The following is a 25,265-nucleotide window of genomic DNA, read 5'->3' as shown; positions in this document are numbered from 1 at the left end:
CCAATTGGGCCTATTGGTCCAGCCAGCCAGTGGAGGGACATGGGAGTTGGCCAGCCTGCCCTGACCCTTGATTAGGTTGGTGGGGGCTATCGGGGGTGGGGCTGGCTGGGGGCAGGGGCTGCAGGCAGTTGGCCATCTGGCTCTGCCCCCTGGTCCAACTCCCAGTTTAACTCCCAGTTGAGGGGACAATTTGCATATTAGCCTTTTATTATATAGGGTAGGTTTATTATTTATAAGAGTGCAAAATAGTAAAAAATGTAAGTTACTCCATTTTAAAGGACTTCTCTGTAGTGGTATTTTTTTGCAATGCTCTATGCCCCAGGTGTGGTCATTTTGCAAGCATACTATATATAGTCTTGGCCATAGAGATGTTTGGCTTTAAAAAGGAGGGACACATCCCCCAGATGCAAGAACTCAGCGTATGAGGATCCCCATAGGAACAAGATGAAGAGGTTTGGGAAAGTGACAAAGGTAGAAGGAGGTATATTGAAGTAAGAATATTTCCTGCTCATTCCACTTGAAAGTTACAGCAGTCAAGGATGCCCCTTTAACCAGGGAAAGGTGAGGAGGAGAGACTAGAAAGGGAGACATAAAGTAAGGAATATGGGAGAAGGAATTTTGTTTCTAAGTCTTTCTGGATTACTGTTGATTCTTCAGTATTTAGTACATTGCCTGGTATATAGGTTGTATGGTTGGTAAAAGAATACTAGGGGCTTAATATATAGTAATAATATTAAAAGGAGTGCTTTCACATTTTAAGGAAGAAATGTATGAATTATTTTGGTTTTAATTTCTTGGAATATGTATACACCTGGGGAATATAGTGAGTAGGCATTAAATAATTGATAACATGGTGCTACTTCCTGGGTGTTTAGTTTTACTTGAAATTGTTGATGAATTGTTTAATGATCAAGGAGCTTTGTACAGAGAGTAATGCTCACTGCCCTTTATACTTTTATAATGCTCAGTTTATTTTCCTATTCTATCTAATAAAAGACAAAAAGGGTAATTAACCATACCTCCGCTACGCTTCCCATTGGCTAATCAGGGCGATATGCAAATTAACTGCCAACAAAGATGGCGACCGGCAGCCTTGCAGCTGAAGCTAGCAGGCTTGCTTGCTCCAGTGATGGAGGAAGCCAAGGTTCCCTGCCTGCCGTGGCCCGGCTCTGAGCCCAAAAGCAACAATGTTTCAATTATAGAAGCTAAACAAACCCCAGATACCTGCTTTCAGCCAGCCGCAGCCTCAGAGCTGGGAGCGCCAGTGACGGCAACAATGTTTCAATTATAGAAAGTAAATAAATCCCAGAATAAAAAAGAAAAAGAAAAAAAGGAGAGGCTGGGAGCTTCAGTCCCGGCCAGCCTGAAAACGGCTCTCAGCCCCTCACCCAGACTGGCCAGGCACCCCAATGGAGACCCCCACCCTGAAGGGGGTGTGACCAGCTGCAAACAGCCATCAGCCCCTCACCCAGGCTAGCCAGGCACCCCAGGGGACACCCACCCTGAAGGGACACCCTTCAAGGCAAATCAGCCAGCCCCCACCCGTGCACCAGGCCTCTATCCTATATAGTAAAAGGGCAATATGCAAACTGACCCTAACAGCAGAAAGACTGGGAATGACTGGTCACTATGATATACACTGACCACCAGGGGGCCCACGCTCAATGCAGGAGCTGCCCCCTGGTGGTCAGTCGCTCCCACATGGGGGATGCTCTGCTCAGCCACAAGCCAGGCTGATGGCTGCCAGTACAGCGGTGGTGGTGGGAGCCTCTCCTGCCTCCTCAGCAGTGCTAAGGCTATCTGACTGCAGTTTAGGTCTGCTCCCTGCTGGCAAGTGGACATCCCCCGAGGGCTGCTGGGCTGCCAGAGGGATGTCTGACTGCCACCTTAGGCCCAATCCTCCGAGGAGCAGGCCTAAGCCAGCAGGTGGTCATCCCCTGAGGGGTCCCAGACTGCGAGAGGGCACAGGCCGGGCTGAGGGCCCCCCCCCCCCAGTGTACAAATTTTTGTGCACCGGGCCTCTAGTATCTAATAAGCAAGAAAGTTTTTTTCTTAAATGTTTAAACATAGATCACAAAGCAGTTGCTCTTCTTAAATAATTTAGCCTTCTATTTGTATAACTATTCTTTTTTAATAATATATTTTTATTGATTCAGAGAGGGAGAAAGAGAGAGGGATAGAAACATCAATGATGAGAGAATCATTGACTGGTTGCCTCCTGCACTGGGGATCGAACCTGCAACCCCATCAGGTGCCCTGGACCGGGAATGGAACTGTAACCTCTTGGTTTATAGGTCGACACTCAACCAATGAGCCACACTGACCTGGCTAGTATAACTATTCTTTTGGACATTTTAAACATGTTAAGTACATAAAATATACGTGATTTTAAAAATTATTGCTTCATTTATGTAATGTCAAAAGCTATTCTAAAGCATCAGTGATAAGGTCAATTTCTACATAATTTCTATACTCGTAATTCTTTCTTATTGCTATGCTAATTTTAACATCCTGCTAAAATTTCAGTAATATTACTTTGTTTGCTTTTCTGGATTTTAGTTATCTTAAGGCAAGACTTAAGGCAGGATTAGAGGATCTGGTTTATCAATCCACTGTTTCTTTTTTTTAAAAAAATTGTTTTATTGCTTAAAGTATTACAAAGAGTATTATATATGAATCAACTGTTTCTTACTCAGGACTTGGGACCTGATTGTATAATCCAGGATCATTGAAACCTGATTTGACCAATGTATATCCAAACCAAAATGATTATAATCAACTTTTAGGAATTAATCATTCAAAATTCATATGTTGGTAAAATGATATGTACAAACCCAAATGATCATCAGCAGCAGATTGGTTAAGTAAAATATATCCATTTAATGATGTATAATTTGGCTAAGTATAATATGCTACAATTTATGTAAAAAAATTACATCTTTGGGTGTAGGTGTACATATATTCTCCAAGCCATATCAGGTTATTCAAATCTATCCTGGTCTAGTCAAAAGCATGAGGTTTCTGAAGTTGGGGATAATTAAATACTTTCCTGTTTTTCTCACTGATAACCCCTCAAGTGTTTGTGTGGAGTGAACAGAGGGAAAATGATCATTTTTGGAGCTATAAAGCAAGTGAGATCTTATGTAGCTTCTTTTGCTTCCCCCAGCTCTGTCTTTTTCCAAAAGAGGAGTTCAGAGGACAACTGGTCCTTTTCTGCAAATATCAAAGCCATGGCTCAGGTGAGATGCTATGTGGGTTGTTTGTGTGGGTTTCTTTGTGTTGTTTTGTTTGCTCAAATGGAGCCATTTTTATCCCTAGTATATGTAAACATTTGCTTTCCTCATCATGATGCTTTCTGATGGTTAAAAAGACAAAAAAAAAGAACTTTCAGACAGTTTAGTTAGAAGCAATTACAAAGTTCTCTTACCTTTGCTTTGAAGAAAAAGGTCTCTAATAAGCCAATTCAAATATTTCTCTGTTTGTGGAGATAGTTATAGAAAAAAGAAGTGTTTCAATAATCATTTTTGGAGAAAAGAAAAGAATGTCTAGTTAAAGATCTTTCTTTACACTCTTGCAGATAACTGTTAGAGGGTCAAGTGGTTGGATAACAAGTTTCTCTGAAGAGGTGTCAATCAGGCTAAAATTTATCAGGAATTCATCAAGAAAGATTACTTGTTTGCACAAAGAGATTGTGAATTACACAATGAAAAATGGTCTGACTGAGACCAAGTTTGGAAAATAAAATTTTGCACTGGTTAACGTATCCCTATTCAGGAAACTGACCCCAATTTTCTCCTACACAAACAATTGCCCCTACACACAACCAGTTCTCCCTTCTTTTTTTTAATTTTAATTAAAAAAAAAATTTTATTGATTTCAGAGAGGAAGGGAGAGGGAGAGATAGAAAGGAACATCAATGATGAGAGAGAATTATTGATTGGCTGACTCCTGCACACCCCCCACTGGGGATCAAGCCTGCAACCCATGCACATGACCTTGACTGGAATCGAACCCAGGGACCCTACAATCTGCAGGCCAACACTCTATCCATTGAGCCAAACCAGCTAGGGCCTCCCTTGTTGTAAACAGTGTTTACAGACTCATTTTGTAAGTACTTTAGTACCTTCTATCTTAGACATCTACCAGAAATCCAGATTAATTTGTTAATGAATCTAATTTTCTTAGTGATTTAATAGGGTAAAATAATTAAGTAAGGACACCTCATAGGGAAAAGTCCGGAACATCTCTGCAGACTTAGGTTTTCCAATAAAAAATATGTGAAATAAGAGTTTGTTTGATTTCAGTCTTAATAATGGAATGATCTCCTCCATCTGTTTTGTGTAGCTCAGGAATAAAGGGAATTTCCAGTTGAACAATGGGTATGGTTATAAGATTGGGCTAATGTTGGGAAGATCTCTAAAGATAACCTGTAGCCTCAATATCTGAAAGCAAAAGAAAAGTTATCATTTATAGCCATATAGAATATTATTCAGTGAAAAACATGCTTATGAAAAGAATTTGTTGTAACAAGGAATAGCTCTTATTATATAACTAGAGGCCCGGTGCACAAAAATTTGTGCACTCGGGGGGGAAGGGGGTGGTCCCTCAGCCCGGCCTGTGCCCTCTCGCAGGCTAGGACCCCTCGGGAGATAACGACTTGCTGGCTTAGGCCTGCTCCTGGGTGGCAGAGGGCAGGCCCAATCCCTAGGTGCAGCCCCTGGTCGGGCTCAGAGCAGGGCTGCTTAGGGAGTTGGGGCGCCGCCCCCTGTCATGCACAGAGCAGGGCGGATTGGGAGGTTGCGATGCCACCCTTAGTCACGCTCAGGGTAGGGCCGATTGGGGGGTTGGGGAACCGCCCCCTGTCACACTCAAGGCAGGGTCGATGGGGAGGTTGCGGCGCCACCCCCTGTTGCGCACAGAGCAGGGCCCATCAGGGGGGTTGGGGCTCCGTACCCTGTCACACACAGAGCAGGGCCAATCCGGGTTGGCGCTGCCCCCTGTCATGCACAGAGCAGGGCCCATCAGGGGGTTGGGGAGCTCCCCCCTGTCACGCACAGAGTAGGGCCGATAGGGGAGTTAGGGCACCGCCCCCTGTCACACACAGAGCAGGGCGAATCAGGGGGTTGGGGCGCCGCCCTCTATCACCCGCAGAGCAGGGCCCGATCAGGGGGTTGGGGTGCCGCCACTGTCACACTCAGGGCAGGGCTGATGGGGAGGGTTATGGCTCTACCCTGTCACACACAGAGCAGGGCCTGTGGGGGGACGGGGGGTTGGGAACGCCGCACCCTGTCACACACAGTCGCAGGGCGATCAGGGGGTTTGGGTGCTGCCCCCTGTCACGCTGATCCAGTGCCAGGAGGCCTCGAGGCTCCGCTGATCCCGGTGCTGGGAGGCATATTACCCTTTTACTATATAGGATAGAGGCCTGGGGGCCGGCTGGTTTGCCCTGAAGGGTGTCCTGGATCAGGGTGGGGGTCCCCACTGGGGTGCCTGGCCAGCCTGGATGAGGGGATGATGGCTGTTTGCAGCTGGTCACACACCCTTCAGGGTGGGGGTCCCCACTGGGGTGCCTGGCCAGTCTGGGTGAGGGGCTGAGGGCTGCTTTCAGGCTGGCGGTTGTTGACTGAAGCTTCCAACCGCTCCTTTTTTTTCTCTTTTATTTTATTCTGGGCCAGCTTTAACTCTGGCTCTAGCTCTGAGGCTTCCGCTGGTTTGTTTGCGTTCTATAAGCGAAACAATGTATAACTCCAGCTCTGAGATCCCGGGGTTTTGTTTAGCTTCTATATTTGTTGCAAAGTTTCAAACTGCCAGCTCAGAGGCCGGCAGCGCAGGCGGGGAACGTTGGAGTCCTCCTTCACTGCAGCAAGCAAGCCTCATGTTCGCTTCCAGCTGCCTGGCTGCCGGCCGCCATCTTGGCTGACAGTTAATTTGCATATACTCACTGATTAGCTAATGAAAAGGGTAGCGGTCGTACGCTAATTACCATGTTTCTCTTTTATTAGTGTAGATATTGTGACAGTAGAATGGTTCAGTCTTGAACTATATGCAAATTAAATTTTCTAAGATAAAGTATTTTTAAAAGTCATTGTATACTTGTGTACAAGTGAAGTAGTACTATTACAGTCTTATCACCAGTTTCACTCCTAAAAGGTGGCTGCCCTCAACCCTCTTTTTTAATTTAATTTTAAGTTACAGTTGATTTTTAATATTATTTTATATTAGTTTTAGGTATACAGCATAGTAGTTAGACAATCATTTAATTTACAAAGTGATTCCCCATGATACTTCAACTACCTGCCTGGCACCATACATAGTTATTATAGTATTATTGACTGTATTCTCTAAATTGTATTTTACATCACCATGACTTTTGTAATTGCCAGTTTGTACTTCTAAATCCCTTCATCTTTTTCACTTAGCCCCCCAACTTCCTTTCCCCTTCAACTCTTGCATGTGGTTGAATTGCTATTTTTTTTTATATATATATATTTTATTGATTTTTTACAGAGAGGAAGGGAAAGAGATAGTCAGAAACATCGATGAGAGAGAAACACCGATCAGCTGCCTCTTGCACACCCCCTACTGGGGATGTGCCCGCAACCAAGGCACATGCCCTTGACCGGAATCGAACCTGGGACCCTTCAGTCCACAGGCCGACGCTCTATCCACTGAGCCAAACCGGTTTCGGCCGAATTGCTATTTTTTGATGAATCAATTTTACTCGTTATCTCTTGACTTACTGCAGAGTGGAGAGGACATTGTACTCCCATATTGCTCCCTTAATTTCCTCTGATTCTGTTATTAATTATATTACAATTTTTTGGTTACATCAATAGTGTATGGGATATTAGTATGTAAATATCACTCACTGCTGAGCTAGCTCAGCTTTATTCTATTACAACTTTTTATTTTTCCTGAGGTTAATTTTTTTTCTCACATTTGCTTAATTATCCATGTATTTAAAATTTTATTTTTTTATTTTTGTTGATTTCAGAGAGGAAAGGAGAAAGAGAGAGAGAGAGAAACATCAATGATGAGAGAGAATCATTGATTGGCTGCCTCCTGCATGTCCCCCACTGGGGATCGAGCCCACAACCTGGGCATGTGCCCTTGACCAGAATCGAACCATGGACCCTTCAGTCCGCAGGCCAACATTCTATCCACTGAGACAAACCAGCTAGGGCTAACCATTTATTTTTATCCAAAGTCTCCAGAATCACTGTCACATACCAATTAATATGTTTTTCATCTGATCAAACACATCATTTCTTTTGAATGTGGAGACTTTCATCTCCATTCCCTTTTTAATCCTGCTCCTAGCTAGTCTGGTTACTCTCTAGGCCTGCTACAATTTCCTCAAGACTTCCCTTTGTTCTTCTGTTTCCTGGGATGTCCTTCACTGTTTTCCTGTGCTAATTTACCTGTTTCTTGAATCTCATGTCTTCCTCTTTTCTGGTTTACTCCCCCATTTTGGTGGAGCACATCATCTGGAGTTTCCTAAGAAATTGTGCTTGTGTCCTTTTATGTCTAGAAATGTCTTTTTTGCAGCCCTTACAATAGGATGATAGTTTGATTATAGAATTATTGGTCAGAATTTCTTTTTTCCATAAGAATATTGAAGACTTTTTCTTATTTCTTATTTTTAACTAGAGGCCCGGTGCACAAAATTTGTGCATGGGTAGGTCCCTAGGTCTGGCCAGTGATCAGGGCTGATTGGGGCCTTCCTTCTGGCTGCTGGCCAGGGCCTTCCTTCATTCCATGCCACCCCCTTGTGGTCAGCGCACATCATAGGGGTCTCCCATTGAACTCCTGAGGGGACACTTTGCATATTAGGCTTATATATATAGATAGTGTTGTAAAGAACCCATTGCCTCTCTGATTCTTGATGTCTTTTATATGATCTACTCTTCTCTGGATGCTTTAATGTCTTCTCTTTCTTCCTTCTTCTTAAATTTTACTTTTAGCATTTGGAAAAAGAGGAGAGAGAAAGAAGTACATTTGTATTGAATTACAAGTATTGTGTTAGGCATTTGTACATACCAATTCATTTAATCAGGAAACTTCTCTTAGTAGACCATACCTTCCCAGACTTATGTACATAGTGGAAGTATCCCAGTATACACAGGCAGTTTTGTGTGGAGGAAACATAATGACATGGAAACTCATTGGTTCAGTCATGCTTATTTGTTTACATCTACTTGCATCCCAGACATTCAGCCCTTCTCTATATGCTTGCTATTTTTCACTTCTACCTTTATTTATTTTCTTCTCTTGGCTTCACAAAAACATTTTTTAAATTAATCAAGTCATATGCATGATTGTTGTTCCAGGAGTCAGTGATGTTCAGTGATGTGTCCATAGACTTCTCTCAGGAGGAGTGGGAATGCCTGAATGATGATCAGAGAAATTTATACAGAGATGTGATGTTGGAGAATTACAACAACCTGGTTTCAATGGGTAAGGACATCTGTCCATATTAATTCAGATTCTGCCCTCAGAAGGTCTGCTTCCTCCAGGGTGAAATACTCACCTACCTTTCAAGTAACCAGTTAGATTTCTAATTCAGTTCCCAGAGGAATGTTTTTATTTTTATTTTAAATATGTTTTTATTGATTTCAGAGAGGAAGAGAGAGAGAGAGAAACATCAATGATGAGAGAGAATCATTAATTGTCTGCCTCCCACATGCCCCACACTGGGGACCGAGCCCGCAACCTGGGCATATGCCTGGACCGGGAATTGAACTATGACCTCCTGGTTCATAGATCAATGCTCCACCACTGAGCCATACCAGCTGGGGTCTTTAATTCTTTCTTTTTTTTTTTTTAAATATATTTTATTGATTTTTTGCAGAGAGGAAGGGAGAGAGATAGAGAGTTAGAAACATCGATGAGCTGCCTCCTGCACATCTCCCACTGGGGATGTGCCCGCAACCAAGGTACTTGCCCCTGACCGGAATCGAACCCGGGACCCTTCAGTCCGCAGGCCGACGCTCTATCCACTGAGCCAAACCGGTTTTGGCTAATTCTTTCTTAATGAAGGAACTGGATTTGAATTCTGGGACATTCTTATCATAAACATGTCTCATTACTTCTTTTGTAAGCAGGGCATTCTATTTCTAAACCAGATGTGATCTCCTTCTTGGAGCAGGGGAAGGAACCCTGGTTGGTTGACAGAGAAGTAACAGGAAGCCAATATCCAGGTAAGTGAGGCATGACAGTAATGACCCAGTTAGTCAATGGAGAGGCTACACCTTTGAGATGCTCTCTGGGAAGTTTCCCATAAAAGCTTTAAGCCTGTTGTGCAAAAGTAAGCCTTTTCAGCATGACTTTCAAGTGACCTTACCTTTTCCCCTTTCTTGACACATTGCCTGTTTTTTTTCCTCTTACACTTCTCTCCTAATTTTAACCAGCTATTGCCCTCTTCTACCTTCTCTAATGATATTCCTTCCTATCCATATTTTGGATCTAGTTTCTTATCATCTTCTCAATCTCTTTTGTATTAGCCTTAAAAAAAAGCATTACTGTTTCCTGAAATATATTCTTTTCTATATTACCAAAGACTTATTTTCTTTAGAATTTTTTAGATACAGTAGTTCCTATACTCATTGATTCAGTCATACTTTTAATGAACATTTACTGATTTTTTAATTTACTCTTCTAGGTGCTGGAGATAATTAAAAAAGGACTAAGAAGTTATAAAATTTATAACTTAGTAGGAGTACTAGAACATGTTTTTACATGTAACTTCTACAAAGTAGAACCACCATAGGAGCGGTTTAAAAGGGAGCTCAGAAGAAAGTGAGAGTAAAAATGTAGAAGAGTTGATACACATACAAATCATAGAGGAGGTTTTTTTTTTAAGTTTTTCCGTATTTTTTGTAATGTTTTTATTGATTTTTTTTCTTTTTTTTTTAGAGAGAGAGGAAGGGAGTGGGATTGAGACATAGAAACATTGATGAGAGAGAAACATCATCAATTAGCTGCCTGCCTCCTGCACGCCCCTCTAGGGATCGAGCCTGCAATCCAGGCATGTGCCCTCACTGGAAATCGAACCCATGACCTCTTGGTTAATGTTCAACCGCTGAGCCACACTGGCTGGGTCATAGAAGGAGATTTAAGCATGCATGTCATTGACTTTAAATAGAATATTGCAAATAAAGGGTTTGTGCCTCCATTGAGAACTTAGAGCTGGCAAAGATAAAGAGATTTGGTATGAAGGAGGAAAAGAGGACAGCATATCATCAATATATGTTTATCAAGAACTATTCTTAACTCTGATGTTACTAGTACAGTAGTTAATAGAACATAAAAAAACTTTATTCTCAGAGCTTACCCTCCAATGTAGGGATACATACACAGTAAATAAATATATATCAGGTAATAGTAGGTACTAAAAAGAAAAGTGGAGAGAGGGGTTAGGCAACGGTTCTCAACCTGTGGGTTGCGACCCCTTTGGCGGTCGAACGACCCTTTCACAGGGGTCGCCTCAGACCATCCTGCATATCAGATATTTACATTATGATTCATAACAGTAGCAACATTACAGTTATGAAGTAGCAACGAAAATAATTTTATGGTTGGGTCACAACATGAGGAACTGTATTTAAAGGGCCAGAAGGTTGAGAACCACTGGGTTAGAGGGTGCTATTTTATGTGACATGATAAAATAATGTTACATTTTCCATTAAGGTGACATTTATGTAAAGACCTGAAGAAGTACAGCAGTACTTCTGATGTATTTTCAATCTGAGGACTCATCTTTTTTGGTGATAGGAAGTCCTTGGCAGTCATCTCTTCAAATATTACCTTGCTACCGTTTCCTCTTTTCTCTCTTAAGCTCTTGTTAAATAGACATTAGAAGATCTGGATCATCTCCAATGTATTTAACTCTTCATCTGTTTTTCCATTTATACTGTTTTAACATAGAATTTCATGGCTTGATTTGTGTTAATTCACTAATGTAATTGTTAGCTATGAGCTTTTGGCTCTTCAACCTTCCCATTAAGTTTTTTATTTAAAAAAAATAGTTATTTGTAAAATGTACTTATATATACAATGGGGTATATATAACTTATAATTAGCATAAAATTATAAGATAACATGTAAATCTCTAGATTTGCATGTGTAAGAGATTTGCTAGGAAATACACCTAGGAATATAATTTCTGGCTCTTGGCCTACATACTTATTCAGCTTTACTAGGTAATACCAAGCTATTTTTCAAGTGTTTGTATCACTTTCTCTCCCTATAATTGATATTATAAGATTTTTTTCATTTTCTTAACAATCTGAATGATGAGTTTAAAATCTTATTTCACTGTTTTAAATGATTTGTAGGAATTTCTTATATATTTTTCTAGATACTAATTTTTGGTCAGTAACATGTTTTATAGACATCTTTTCCAGTTGTAGCTTCTTTATTTACTTTCTTTATTATATCTTTTGATTAATAGTAATTCCCTGTGTTAGTATGCTTAAATTACATATTTAATAGTTCAATTAAATATAATTTATAAAAAACATTCTACTTTTTTCCTACATGTGTCACATCTTTGGGGGTCATAAGAAACCTTTCCTGACCAGCCAGCATAGTTCAGTGGTTGAGCTTTAATCTTAAAAAAAAAAAGAAAAAGAAACCTTTCCCTAGCCCAATTTTCTCCTGTTTTTTATATTTTGACTTGCGTATTAAAGTCCTATTAATGTAACTAGAAATGATTTTTATGAAAGGTGTGAAATAGAGACCAGTTGTAATTGGTTCCCATATAGAAAACAAATGATCTAGGCCCCAATCAATAAAAGTTTTCCACTGATCCACATGTTTCTTCTGTCATATATTAAAAGTCTTTGTTTACATAGTTCTCTCTTGTTCTGTTGGCTTTTTTATCTATTCCTGTCCTAATTATTCTTTCTTTTAATATTTTATTTATTTATTTATTTTTATTGATTTCAGAGAGGAAGGGAGAGGGAGAGGGAGAGGGAGAGGGAGATAGAAACATTAATGATGAGAGAGAATCATCGATCGGCTGCCTACTGCACTCCCCACACTGGGGATTGAGCATGCAACTCAGGCATGTGCCCTGACCAGGAATCGAATGACCTCCTGGCCCACAGATTGATGCTCAACCACTGAACCATGCTGGCCAGGCTACTCTTGCTTTTATAAAACACTAGAGGCTTAGTGCATGAAATTTGTGCACGGGGGGGGGGGGGGGGGGCGGTTCCCTCAGCCCGGCCTGCACCATCTTCAATCCGGGACCCCTTGGGGTATGTCTGACTGCCGGTTCAGGGATTGGGCCTAAACCAGCAGTCGGACATCCCTCTCGCAATCTGGGACCACTGGCTCCTAACCATTCGCCTGCCTGCCTGCCTTCCTGCCTGATTGCCCCAAACTGCCTCTGCTTGCTGGCCTGATCGCCCCCTAACTGCCTCCCTGCCGGCCTGGTTGCCCCCTAACTGCCCCCCTGCTGGCCTGGTTGCCCCCTAACTGGCCCACTGCCGGCCTGGTTGCCCCCTAACTGGCCCCCTGCTGGCCTGATTGCCCCCTAACTTCCCCCCTGCCAGCTTGGTCACCCCCTAACTGCCCCCATGCCGGCCTTGTTGCCCCCTAACTGCCCCCCTGCACCTGATTGTCTCCTAACTGTCCTCCCCTGCCAGCCTGATAGCCCCCTATCTGCTCCCCGTCATCCTGAAAGCCCCTAACTGCCTCAGCCTCGGCCCCCGCCACCGTGGCTTTGTCCAGAAGGACGTCCAGAAGGTCTCCCGGTCTAATTAGCATATTACCCTTTTATTAGTATAGATTCTGATCTTTGTAAGACAGATCCCTCCACCTTTTTCTTCAGAAGTATGTAGTTATAATTTTCTTTCTAGTCTTCTATATAAACTTTAAAATTACATTAAAGTTTCATTTAAAGTGTTGACATTTTAAAACATCCACTCATGATAAAATTTCTCAACAAAGTGGGGGTACAGGGAATATGCCTCAACATAATAAAGGCCATATATGGCAAGCCAACAGCTAACATTATACTCAATAGCAAAAGCTGAAAGCTTTTTCTCTAAGATCAAGAACAAGACAAATATTCTTGCCAATTTTATTTAACATAGTACTGGAAGTCTTAGCCAGAGCAATTAGGCAAGAAGAAATGGAAGACATCCAAATTGAAAAGAAAGAAGTAAAACTGTTTCTATTGGCTAATAGCATGATATTGCATATAGAAAACCCTAAAATCCCTGCCAAACAAACACCAAACTGTTAAAAGTAATAAATGAGTTCAACAAAATTGCAAGATACAAAATCAATATTCAAAAATCAGTTGTGTCTCTATACACTGACAGTGAACACTCAGAGAAATTTCAAAACAATTTCATTTATAATGGCATCAAAAAAAATAAAATATCTAGGAATAAATATAACCACTGAAAACTATAAGACACTGATGAAATCAATTGAAGAAGACACAAAGAAATGGAAAGATCCCATGCTCGTGGATTGGAGGAATCAGTATTGTTAAAATGTCCATACTACCCAAAGCAATCTACAGATTCAGTGCAATCCCTATTAGAATTCCAATGGCAACTTTGAGAGAAATAGAAACACTCCTGCCCTCACTGGTTTGCCCAGTGTCAGCCCATGAACTGAAGGGTTGCAGGTTCGATTCCAGTCAAGGGCACGTACCTCATTTGCAGGCTTGAACCCCAGCTCCAGTAGGGGCATGTGCAGGAGGCAATCAACCCATGTGTCTCACATCAGTGTTTCTCTCTCTCTGTCTCTCCCCCTCCCTTTTACTCTGTAAAAATCCATGGAAAAATATTCTTGGGTAAGGATTAACCAAAAAAAAAAAAAAAGTAATAGAAACAATCCTAAAATGTATGTGGAACCTCAAAAGACCCTGAATAGCCAAAGCATTTTTGAGAAAGAAGGAGGCATCTGGGGGTATCTTACTTCCTGATTTTAAGCTAGAGTGGACTTTTGAACAATGGGTTTGAACTGTGTGGGGCCACTTAAACATTTAAGTGCACCCATGCAGTTCAAACCCACATTGTTCAAGGTTCAACAGTATTTCTGAACCATGGTTGGGAATTCACGTTGATAAAGGTTGACTTAAATACTTTGCAGATTTTTTTAACTTTTTCAGTGGTCAGCATCCCTAACCCCTGTGTTGTTCAGGAGTCATCTGTATATTACAAAACTATAGTAATCAAAACAGTATGGTATTGGCATAAAAACACACACGATTAAAAGGAGCCAAGAATATAAAATGGGGAAAGGACAGTTTCCTTAATAAATGGTGTTGGGAAAACTTGACTAACATGCAAAATAATGAAACTGGACCACTATCTTCCATCATAGAAAATGGACTCAAAATGGATTGATACTTGAACAAAAGACCTGAAACCATAAAACTCCTAGAAGAAAACATAGGTGTGGGCTATTTGACAGCCTTGGATTTTTTTTGATTTGACATCAAAGCAAAGACAACCAAAGCAAAAATAGACAAGTGGGACTAAAAAGCAAATTAAAAAACTGCACAGCAAAGGAAGAAAATAAAAAGGTAACCTATGGAATAGGAGAAAATATTTGCAAATCATATCCTATATAATAAAACCCTAATATGCAAATTGACCAAATGGCGGAATGACAGATGGAATGACCGGTCACTGTGATGTGCACTGACCACCAGGGGGCAGATGCTCAATGCAGGAGCTGCCTCCTGGTGGTCAGTGCGCTCCCACAGGGGGAGTGCCGCTCAGCCAGAAGCCAGGCTTACAGCTGGCAAGTGAAGCGGCAGTGGCGGGAGCCTCTCCCGCCTCCATGGCAGTGCTAAGGATCAGTGAGCTAAGTAGTAAGGAGCAGTGAGCAAGCGGGTGATAAGGAATGAGGGGTCCTGGACTGCGAGAGGGATCCCGCATCCCTCGGGGATTTGGCCTAAGCCAGCAGTCGGACATCTCCCGAGAGGTCCTGGAATGTGAGAGGGCACAGACCATGCTGAGGAGACCCCTCCCCCTGTCCAGTGCATGAATTTTGTGCATCGGGCCTCTAGTATCTGATAAGGGTTTAATATCTAAAAACTATATACAGAACCCATATAAATCAATAGCAGAAAACCAAACAATACAATTAAAAGAAGACATAAAAAGCAAATAGAAACTTTAGAACTGAAAGTATAATGGCCAAAATAAAAATTAAAAAAACACTCACTGGATAGACACTCACTGGATAGGATAATGGATATAATGGAGAGAAATTAGTGAACTAGGAGGCAGGTTAGAATTAGCCAATGTGAATAACAGAAAAAAAACTATTGAGAAATTTTTAAAAATACAACTTAAGGGACATGTGGGACAATAACAAAGGTTTAACATTTTTGCTATTAAAGTCCCAGAAGGAGAGGAGAAAGTTAAGGATTGGAAAAAAAAAAAACTATTTGAAAAATGGTTTACCAAAATTGGTGAAAGATACATCAATTCAGCAAGCTCAACAACCCCAAACAGGATTAACCCAAAGGGATTCATGCCCAGACATATCATAATCAAATTACTGAAAATGGATGACAAAAAAATATTAAAAGAGCTATCGAAAAATAATGCGTTGCTTGTAGGGAAACTGATTTGAATGAATAGATTTTGCTTCATCAACCATGTAGGCCAGAAAAAATGTGGAATAATATTTTATTGTGCAGAAAAACTGAATTCAACCCAGAATTCTATATCCAGCAAAAACTCTCGGAATAAAGGTGAAAACAAGGAAATTAATATTGCAGATGTACATGGCAACTGACTCTGACATGAGGATTCATGTGGTAGTAGGGACAGTGGCTAATGAGAGAGAGGCTATATATACCCTGTCTCAAAGGGGTAAGCACTTGTTAAGTCCAGGGGACAGCTGTCATGTGAGAATGCCGGCCCAGTAATGCTAGATAATCCAGTCTTTTAAGGAAATCCAGAATTCCCTATTAAATCTCCTGTTATCTCAAGGCTGGCAACTATTCAAACCTTTAGAGAATTGTTGGGGCAATGCCAAACACAAACATATGAATTGGATATAACGTGATTCATCTAGGTTTTAAGTTCTATAGAGTTTTCTTTGAACCTCAGAAATTTTACCAAGATATATATAGTTAAAATCTTTCTTCATAAATTCTGCTCAGCACAGAAAGGAACCATCTAATTACTAAGAGTTCTTCAAATTTTACATTTATTTTCTATATAACTTTCCTTCCCCAAGACTCTGTCACTTTTTTTTTTTTTTTTTGGTCACCCTTTCTGAGAATTTTTCAAAAATTCTAGTTTTAGTGGTGATTGACTTTTCATTGTGGAATTTGAAGATAATCGCTTTCTTACTTTACACGCTCTTTCTTCATCTTTCAAATATAATTATATCGCAGTTTTAAAATTAAGTCATTATTTAGTTCACTTAGTAACTAGGTAAATGGTTTTCATTGCTCAGCTCTGTTAATTTTCATGCCGTTAATCCTTGTCTTCATTGAGAGGTCCTTAGCTTTCTCTTTATCTGTTATTAACCTAACTCTTCTGACACATTAGATAACTGGTGTATTCTTAAACTGAGACATCCCTCTAATGCTCTGTTTGTCTGCTGTCATTTTAGAATTTCCTTCATTATCATTCTATGGATTTTCTTAGTATCACCCCATTGATTCCCTTTACCTCTTGCCTTTGAATTCCATTTGACACTCTTCTGTATTTTTGTATACCTTGACTGCTGGATCTCATACCTTTTTTGTTGTTGTTGTTTATTCCCTCACTAGAGGCCCGATGCACAAAAATTTGTGCACTGGGGGGGTGGGGAGGGGGTCCCTCAGCCCGGCCTGTGCCCTCGCAGTCTGGGACCCCTCGGGGGATGACCACCTGCTGGCTTAGGCCCGCTCCCCGGGGGGATTGGGCCTAGGCTGGCAGTCAGACATCCCTCTGGCAGCCCGGGAACCCTCCAATGAAGTCCACTTGCCAGCAGGGAGCAGGCCCAAGCTGCAGTCGGACATCCTTAGTGCTGCTGAGGAGGTGGGAGAGGCTCCCACCACCACTGCTGTACTGGCAGCCATCAGCCTGGCTTGTGGCTGAGCAGAGCTCCCCCTGTGGGAGCGCACTGACCACCAGGGGGCAGCTCCTACATTGAGCATCTGCCCCCTGGTGGTCAGTGTGTGTCATAGTGACCAGTCATTCCCAGTCGTTCTGCTCTTAGGGTCAGTTTGCATATTACCCTTTTATTAAATAGGATAGAGGCCTGGTTAATGGGTGGGGGCCAGCTGGTTTGCCCTGAAGGGTGTCCTGGATCAGGGTGGGGGTCCCGCTGGGGTTCCTGGCCAGCCTGGGTGAGGGGCTGAGGGCTGTTTTCAGGCTGGTCACACCCCCTTCAGGGGGGGATCCTGCTGGGGTGCCTGGCCAGTCTGGGTGAGGGGCTGATGGTTGTTTGCAGGCTGGCCAAGCCCCCAATGGGGACCCTCACCCCATGACGTTGTGGCCATCCTGGGTGAGGGGCTGATGGCTGTTTGCAGGCTGGCCACGGCCCCCAGCCACCCAAGCTCCCAGTGGAGGCTGGTTGGAAGCAGGTATCTGGAATTTATCTATCTTCTATAATTGAAACTTTGTTGCCTTGAGAAGAGGCCACAGCCAGCCAGGGCAGGCGAGAAGCTTGGCTTCCTCCATCGCCGGGGCAACCAAGCCTCCTGGTTGCTCTAGCTCTGTGGCTGCCGGCCGCCATCTTGGTTGGGTTAATTTGCATATAGTCGCTCTGATTGGCTGGTGGGCGTGACTTGGGTTGTAGCAGATGTGCGGTCAATTTGCATGTTTCTCTTTTATTAGATTATATTATATTGAAGCACGTCTTCCAAAAGCAACCAAGGAAAGTATGCAAGAGAAGTAAATAGAAAATGTATTTTTTGAATCCTTCCATGTCTGAAAATGTTTTCATTTCACTCCCATTTTTTATTGATACTTTAACTGGAAATGTAAGTTTACATTGAAAAAACTGCCCTTCAAAATTTTGATGGCAAAAAATAAAAATTTATATGACATTGTTCCATGGATTTCTAAACTTTTCTAGCATCTAGTGTTTTTGAGAAGTCCAAAACCCACTTAGGTTTTTAGTTCTTTTGTGTGACTTGTTTTATCTCTTTGATTGGAAGCTTTGAGAATTTATTCTTTACTTACGATGTTCTAATATTTCATGTTGAGATATCATGATGTTGATTTCATTCTTTTATTTGGCTTGGCACACACTGAAACATTTTATTCTAGAAACTTAAAAAAAATACATTTCAGAGAGGAAGGGAGAGGGACAGAGATAGGAACATCAATGATGAGAGAGAATCATCATTGCCTCCTGCATGTCCCACACTGGGAATCAAACCTGTAACCCAGGCATGGGTCCTGACTAGAAATCAAACCATGACCTGGCCCACAGATCGATGCTCAAGCACTGAGCCATGCTGGCCAGGCTCTAGAAACTTTAAATAATTGACATTTTCTTGATCATTTGTTCCCTATCGTTTTCTCAGTTCTTTATGTTTCAAGCTTTGATTACTTTTTATATCCAGTGCCTGGTACCATGTCTGATACATTGGAAGGGCTCATTAAATTTTTATATGATTGAACACTGATAATTCAAATCTTAAATTTTTTATCCGAGCCCTGGAATTTTTTTCCATCTCTCTTTTTATGTTGTACTTTCTGTGGGATTTTATTAAGTTGTAATCCTTGAATTAATTTTTTTAAAAAACATTTTTCTTTGAACATTTCTTTTTCTGACATAATTTTCTTGTAGGATTGTTATTTTTTTCCCTAGAAGCATTCTTCTTATGAATTAAAATTTTTTCTCTATTGTTTCTCTTACCTGAGTTAGTTTTTCCTCTTTATTTATTTTAACCTCTCATGTTGAAGATGTTTCTGAAATAGCTAGTGACTCAAGGCTATCTGCATATAAAACATTATGGCATTAAAAAGCTGATTAGAGCTTGTTGGTGTCTAAGGGTGTGTAGATTTATTGGAAGTGACCTGCCTAGAATTGTTTATTGGTTTAGACCACTTATCAGGTCTTTTCTCTTGGGCTGGCTTTCTCCAGAATGAAATCCTCTACTTTCTTTGTGGGAATTACAGTAAAATCTCAATATAACAGACTAATTCAGGAGAGGGCATTTCCGTTAAAGCCAAAAGCCCATTATATAATAAAGTAGGTTTTCTGAATGTGTATGTTAAAAATTCACAAATTAGTTAGCTTACCTGTTTTTACTTATATAGACATGTTTGTATAATTAAAATTAAGTATGCATAAAAAGTTTAATTTCACAGAAAAGTTTTCTATGTGTATTACTGTGATTTTAAATTTATACTGAATACGTTTAGTAAATGAGTACATTCACCAGTCACAGAATAAACAAACCTACATGGCTGGGGTGTGGCTTAGCACACATTGGAACATTGACCAGCTTGCATTAAAACTGCTACAGATACCCAACAGGTGTGGCTCAATGGATTGAGCATCATTCCATGGACCAAGAGGTCCTGGGTTCGATTCCCGGTCAGGGCACATGCCCGGGTTTCAGGCTCGATCCCCAGTAGGGGGTGTGCAGAAGGCAGCTAATCAATGTGTCTCTCTCATTGATGTTTCTGTTTCTCCCTCTCACTTCCTCTCTGAAATATATATATATATATATATTTAAAAAATGCTGCCAAAAATCACACCACATAACAACAGAACCAATTACCAATTACTGCTCACTATACAGTGTGATCTCATGCTAATCATTCGCTGAACATTGTTTACAAGTGGTGACTCTTGGATGTAAATATGTAGACTATAGTTAAAGACATGTAATATTTATTTATGTTGGCAAAATTGCTACAGTTTTTTCCAATATATGGCCTATTCACTAAAATGTGTTAAAAATAACAGTGAAGTAATTAAAAATATATAACCTGTTAATTTAATTATAAGAAAATCTTGGTTAAAAGCATTTTAAAATTAACAGGGTGTTAATTTTCACATATGACCTACAGACCAGAAATTTTGTCCATTAAATTCGAAGTGTATTAAATCAAGGTCTGAAAAATTGAGGGTTTACTGTAATAAAATAAACTTGGCTGCCAGATTTTGGGAGTTTACTAGATATCGTAGGCTGGGGAAATCAGTCTGCTGTATGAGGTTGTTTTGAGAATCTGAGGTCTGCCTGTTTTGTTTAGATTTCCAATTACCTTTCCTGCTTGCAGCCCCTCATGCACCCAACTTTTCAAAGGTACTTAATAATTGCAGTTTTTTAAAATATCCGGGATTCTACAATAGGTCCAATCTGCAATGTCGGTGTCAGTTTTTTTAATGGTTGTTACATCATTTATTACTATTCTATCTACTTTCTAAATTCCAAACTCTTCTTACTGCTCCTTCCTCTCCCATTCTCTTTGTCCTAATGGGTTTTCTTCTTTAATTTAATTTCATTACTCTCTCTTAGTGTCATTTCATGAAGGAGTAGTAATAAATGCATGTATTCAATGTGCCATGTTTGAAATGAGTATGTGCTTTTTTCTAGAGGAATTTTTTAGACTTTATTAATAAGGAGTATATATGCTAATCAAGTCAGTCAATAAATATTTGTTGATCTTCCAATATGTGCAAGATCCTGTGCTCAACATGGAATACACATTGATGAAGACATTAGACATTTTTCTTGCCTTAGAAAACTTAAGACCTATTCAGGGAAACATATTAAAGGAACCTAAAGAAATATGTAATTACATATTTCTGTGAAAATCCTGTTAAGGAAGAGAACAAAGTGATAAGACGGTAATTACATGGAGGGTATAATTTGGCATTGGGATCAGTGAAGACCTTAGAAAAGTATGACCTTTAAAAGTAGAGATTTGGAAAATAAGCAATAGTAATCAAGGCTAAGAGTGAAAGGAAACACCTTCTAGACATAAGGAACAGTACCTGGAAAGGTCTTAAGAGGGACTAAGAGCTAGGAGTATTCAAAGAACTGCAAAATAAGGCCAGTGTAGATGGAGTTTAGAAACCAAAAGGGAGCACACACTAAGATTTGGTTGAAGTGACAGGCAGGAACCAGATCATTCAGAGCTTTGTAGACCATGTTCAGGAGCTTGGCTTTTATTGTAAAAGCAATATCATGGGAATCCACTGAAGAATTTTAAGCAGAGCAATGGCAGACAATGCCATTGTAGTGATGTGGATTCAAGATTATAAACCTCAAGTGGAAAAACTAGGTAGGAAGGTATTCTAGTAGTCCAAGGGGGAGAGATTTTGTATTAGATAGTAAGGATAGAGGGAAGAGTTTCAAGCTATATTTGGGAGCAAGATTGGACAGTATTTGTGGATTCCTTATATGAGAGGGAGACGAAGACGATGGTACTAGAATGATTTTCCCTCCTTTGGCTTGAGGTTTCCCTCCTGGTCCATAATATGCTCTTCAAAAGACTTCACTTACAGAATATTCCCATGTTTGTATAGAAATTTGTTCATAATATTATCTCTCAAATACAAAACAGTTATTTTATACTAAATATATTTCATATATTATTCCCAATCCTCACAATGATTGTAAGCATTAGCTACCATTCCTATGTTATAGACAGAGAATTGGGGGCTCAGAAAGATGAACTAATTTGCCCAAGAAAACAATGCTTATAATTAACGTAGTTTGAAATTAAGAACTCATATAACTGATTTTTATACTCTGATCTTTCAATAGCAATATACTACCTTTCATTATATTCTCTTTTCTTCTCTTTGAACCTACAAATACCCTTCCTGTCAGTTGGTCAGCACCATTATAGTGCATGTGTTCTGTCCTCTTCTTCTAAGGTCAGCATCTCAGAATTCCAAGGCAAATAGTATTTTCATCAAATCCCAAACATATTATCTAGCCCCCAAAGAATTCTTCCTATCTACCACTCATGCTAGATTCATTCAACATTTGACTTTTTTAAAGGTATTCTCCCATCTGAATTGATACCCTCTATTTCTTTATCGCTTGTTAAAGTCACCCTGGGCCTCTAGTTACTGAATCTAGAAAAGTACTGTCAAATAGAACTTTTAGCAATGATGGAAATGTTCTATATTTGTGATTTCCAGCATGGTAGCCACTAGCCACACTTAGCTACTGAACATTGGAAATGTAAATAGTGCCAACTGAATTTGAATATTTTTTTAATTTTAATTAAGTTTAATTTAAATAGATAATATTAGTGGGTACTGTAATGGACAACACAGATCTAACCAAGGGCTAGCAAACTTTTTCTTAAAGGGTCAGATTGACCAGTAGGTCACAGTTTGATTCCCATTCAGGACACATACTTGAGTTGTGGGCTCAATTTCCAAGAGGGGGTATGCAGTAGGCAGCCGGCCAATAATTCTCTATCATCATTGATGTTTCTCCCTCTCCATCTCCCTTCCTCTCTCTGAAATCAATAAAACCATATTAAAAAAAATAAAGGTTCAGATTGTAAATATTCAGCTTGTATACAATGTGGTCTCTGTTGCAACTACTCACTTCTGCCATTGTAGCTTAAAAGTATCCATAGACAGTATATAAATAAATAACTGGCTGTGTTCCAATAAAACTTTACTTATAAAAATTGTTGCAGGGCTGCAGTTATAGTTTGCCTACCCTTTATAATTTTTTCTTTGACATGTTAATTTAATCCTGTCAACTCTACTTAAGTATGATCATTTCCCATACTTTACACTTATGCTGTGGCATGCTCTTATATGTATATATGTGTATGAGTGTGTTTGTGTGTGTGTGTGTGTGTGTGTGTGTGTGTGTGTGTGATTAGAGTCATCTTATAACAAAGGAGATAAGAGTAAGTTATGTGTATATTTAGCAAGCTCCCCTTTGTAATTCCTGTTTATAGCAATGCTTGCAAACCAATGGCCTACTTTCTGCTTTCATCTTACTATGTGATCTCTTCTCACTATTCTTGTCCATTTTTTAAAAATATGGTTTAATTCTTTCATTTTAATTGAAATTTTTTTTCTCCCAAACAAGAAAAATGTGAGTGATTGCTTTCATATTTTCTTTCAGTCCTGGGATCAAGACTTGAAACCAAGAAATTATTTCTGAAGAAGGAAATTAATGAAATAGAGTCAGCCCAGTGGGAGATAATGGGAAGACTTACAAGACATGACTTTCAGTGCTCTAGTTTCAGAGATAATTGGGAATGTAATGACCAGTTTGAGAAACAACATGGCTCTCAGGAGGGAAATTTCAGTCAACCAATATACACCCATGAAAGCATGCCCACTTTTAATCAGCATCCATCCTTCACATTACAGCAAATAATTCATAATAAAGAGAAATACTGTGCCACTAAGGAATATAGGAAAACCTTTAGACAAGATTCACAGTTTACTACACATCAGATTATTCATACCATTGAGAAACCCTATGAATGTAAAGAATGTGGAAAGGCCTTTAGACATCCCTCAAGACTCCGCCATCATCAGAAAATTTATACTGGCAAGAAACCCTTTGAATGTCAAGAATGTGGAAAAACCTTTATTTATGGCTCAGACCTTACTCGACATCAGAGAATTCACACTGGTGAGAAGCCCTATGAATGTAAAGAATGTGGGAAGGCCTTTAGTAGTGGCTCAAACTTCACTAGACATCAGAGAATTCACACTGGGGAGAAGCCCTATGAATGCAAAGAATGTGGGAAGGCCTTTAGTAGTGGCTCAAACTTTACTCAACATCAGAGAATTCACACTGGGGAGAAGCCCTATGAATGTAAGGAATGTGGCAATGCCTTTAGTCAGAGTTCACAACTTATTAAACACCAGAGAATTCATACAGGTGAGAAACCCTATGAATGTAAGGAATGTGAAAAGGCTTTTCGTTCTGGTTCAGACCTTACTCGACACCAGAGAATTCATACTGGTGAGAAACCCTATGAATGTAAAATATGTGGGAAAGCCTATTCTCAGAGTTCACAACTTATCAGTCATCAGAGAATTCATACTGGTGAGAAACCTTATGAATATAGGGAATGTGGAAAGACCTTTAATTATGGCTCACAACTTATTCAACCTCAAAATTTGTACTGGTGAAAAACCACAGAATATATGAAATGTGTGAAGGCTTTTAATTATAGCTCAAAACTATTCAACATCAGAGAATTATCTTGATAATAATCCTTCTAAATAGGGTAATGTATAGACATGTTATTTGTTGACTACAGCTTATTTATCCTAAGAAAAATGTAGGAAAAACACTCCTGAGTATATTTTGGAAGATCTTTAATAAAATTTGTATTTCTCTTGATATCAGATAATTCAACCTAGCATGTTTTGAAAATGACAAATCTTTTGACACCTTTATAACCTTAAACATCAGAGATTCATGCTGAAATGTAATCCTGTGATTTTCATATTCCTCCCTAATTTGTCTATAGTTGTTATATTCTTGATCTTAATTCATCTTAAATTTATATGACTGTAAAGTCCGTCTGTTTACATCATGGTTTGTAAAATACCTTTGTTTTTAAAATACCTTTAATAACAGAGAAGTGGCCTCTTTATTTTTGAAGATGACTTATTTTGCTTTTTACAAAATTTAGACTTTCTTATTGTAAAAACATCCACGAACAATTTTGCATTCAGTAAGTAGAGATCCTTTAATGGCTTCATGGTGTTTCCTTGTGTTGCTCTAATACCATTTTATTAAGCCCCTATTGATAGACATTATCATTTCTTCCAGAGTTTTTGCCATCATACACAGCGCCCTGATGGACATTATCCCTTGGTATATCTTTTTATCATATCTTTTATTTAATTGCAGAAATAATGCGTGAATATATTTTCCTTATAAAGATTTAGCCCTAGCTCATTTGGCCCAGTAGATAGAGCGTTGGCCTGTGGACTGAAGAGGCCCAGGTTCAATTCTGGTCAAGGGCACATGCCCAAGTTTTGGGCTCAATCCTTAGTTAGGGGCGTGCAGGTGGCAGCCGATCAATGATTCCTTCTCATCATTGATGTTTCTATCTCTCCCTCTCCCTCTCCCTCTCTGAAATCAATAAAAAAATATTTTTAAAAAGATTTAAACATTACAAATAAGACCCTTCACCACTATCCTTTTACCCATTGTCCTTCCCAAAGGATAGTTGTTATCTGTTTAGTATTTATCCTTCCTGAGAATTTTTCTGTTTTTATACATGTATGTCTCCGCAGAAATTATAAAATGGGGATAATTGTAATACCTATCTCATAATTTTGTGAAAGGTCAAATAAGAGAAAGTGTTTGA

The 25,265-nt window shown here is 39.8% G+C and overlaps 1 protein-coding gene across 4 annotated transcripts in view; it reads left to right on the top strand.

The window, feature by feature from the left end:
• ZNF566 (zinc finger protein 566) overlaps positions 1 to 24,632 on the top strand; it is a 43,333-nt gene extending 18,701 nt beyond the window's left edge. For 2 of the 4 annotated variants that reach the window (XM_023762380.1, XM_023762379.1), the window contains 4 exons: positions 3,167 to 3,239; positions 8,331 to 8,457; positions 9,102 to 9,200; positions 23,048 to 24,632. In XM_023762380.1, the coding sequence (XP_023618148.1) occupies positions 3,231 to 3,239; positions 8,331 to 8,457; positions 9,102 to 9,200; positions 23,048 to 24,072 (1,260 nt within the window). In that variant the 5' untranslated portion in view covers positions 3,167 to 3,230 and the 3' untranslated portion in view covers positions 24,073 to 24,632. The remainder of the gene's footprint in view (positions 1 to 3,166; positions 3,240 to 8,330; positions 8,458 to 9,101; positions 9,201 to 23,047) is intronic. The other 2 variants (XM_023762382.1, XM_023762381.1) reach the window with 2 other exon arrangements.
• Positions 24,633 to 25,265: the final 633 nt, after the last annotated feature.

This window comes from Myotis lucifugus, unplaced genomic scaffold (assembly GCF_000147115.1).
Source record: "Myotis lucifugus unplaced genomic scaffold, Myoluc2.0 scaffold_244, whole genome shotgun sequence".
Taxonomy (NCBI): Eukaryota; Metazoa; Chordata; class Mammalia; order Chiroptera; family Vespertilionidae; genus Myotis; species Myotis lucifugus.
The sequence above is the reverse complement of the archived record's forward strand: the minus strand, read 5'-3'. Positions and strand labels throughout refer to the sequence as shown.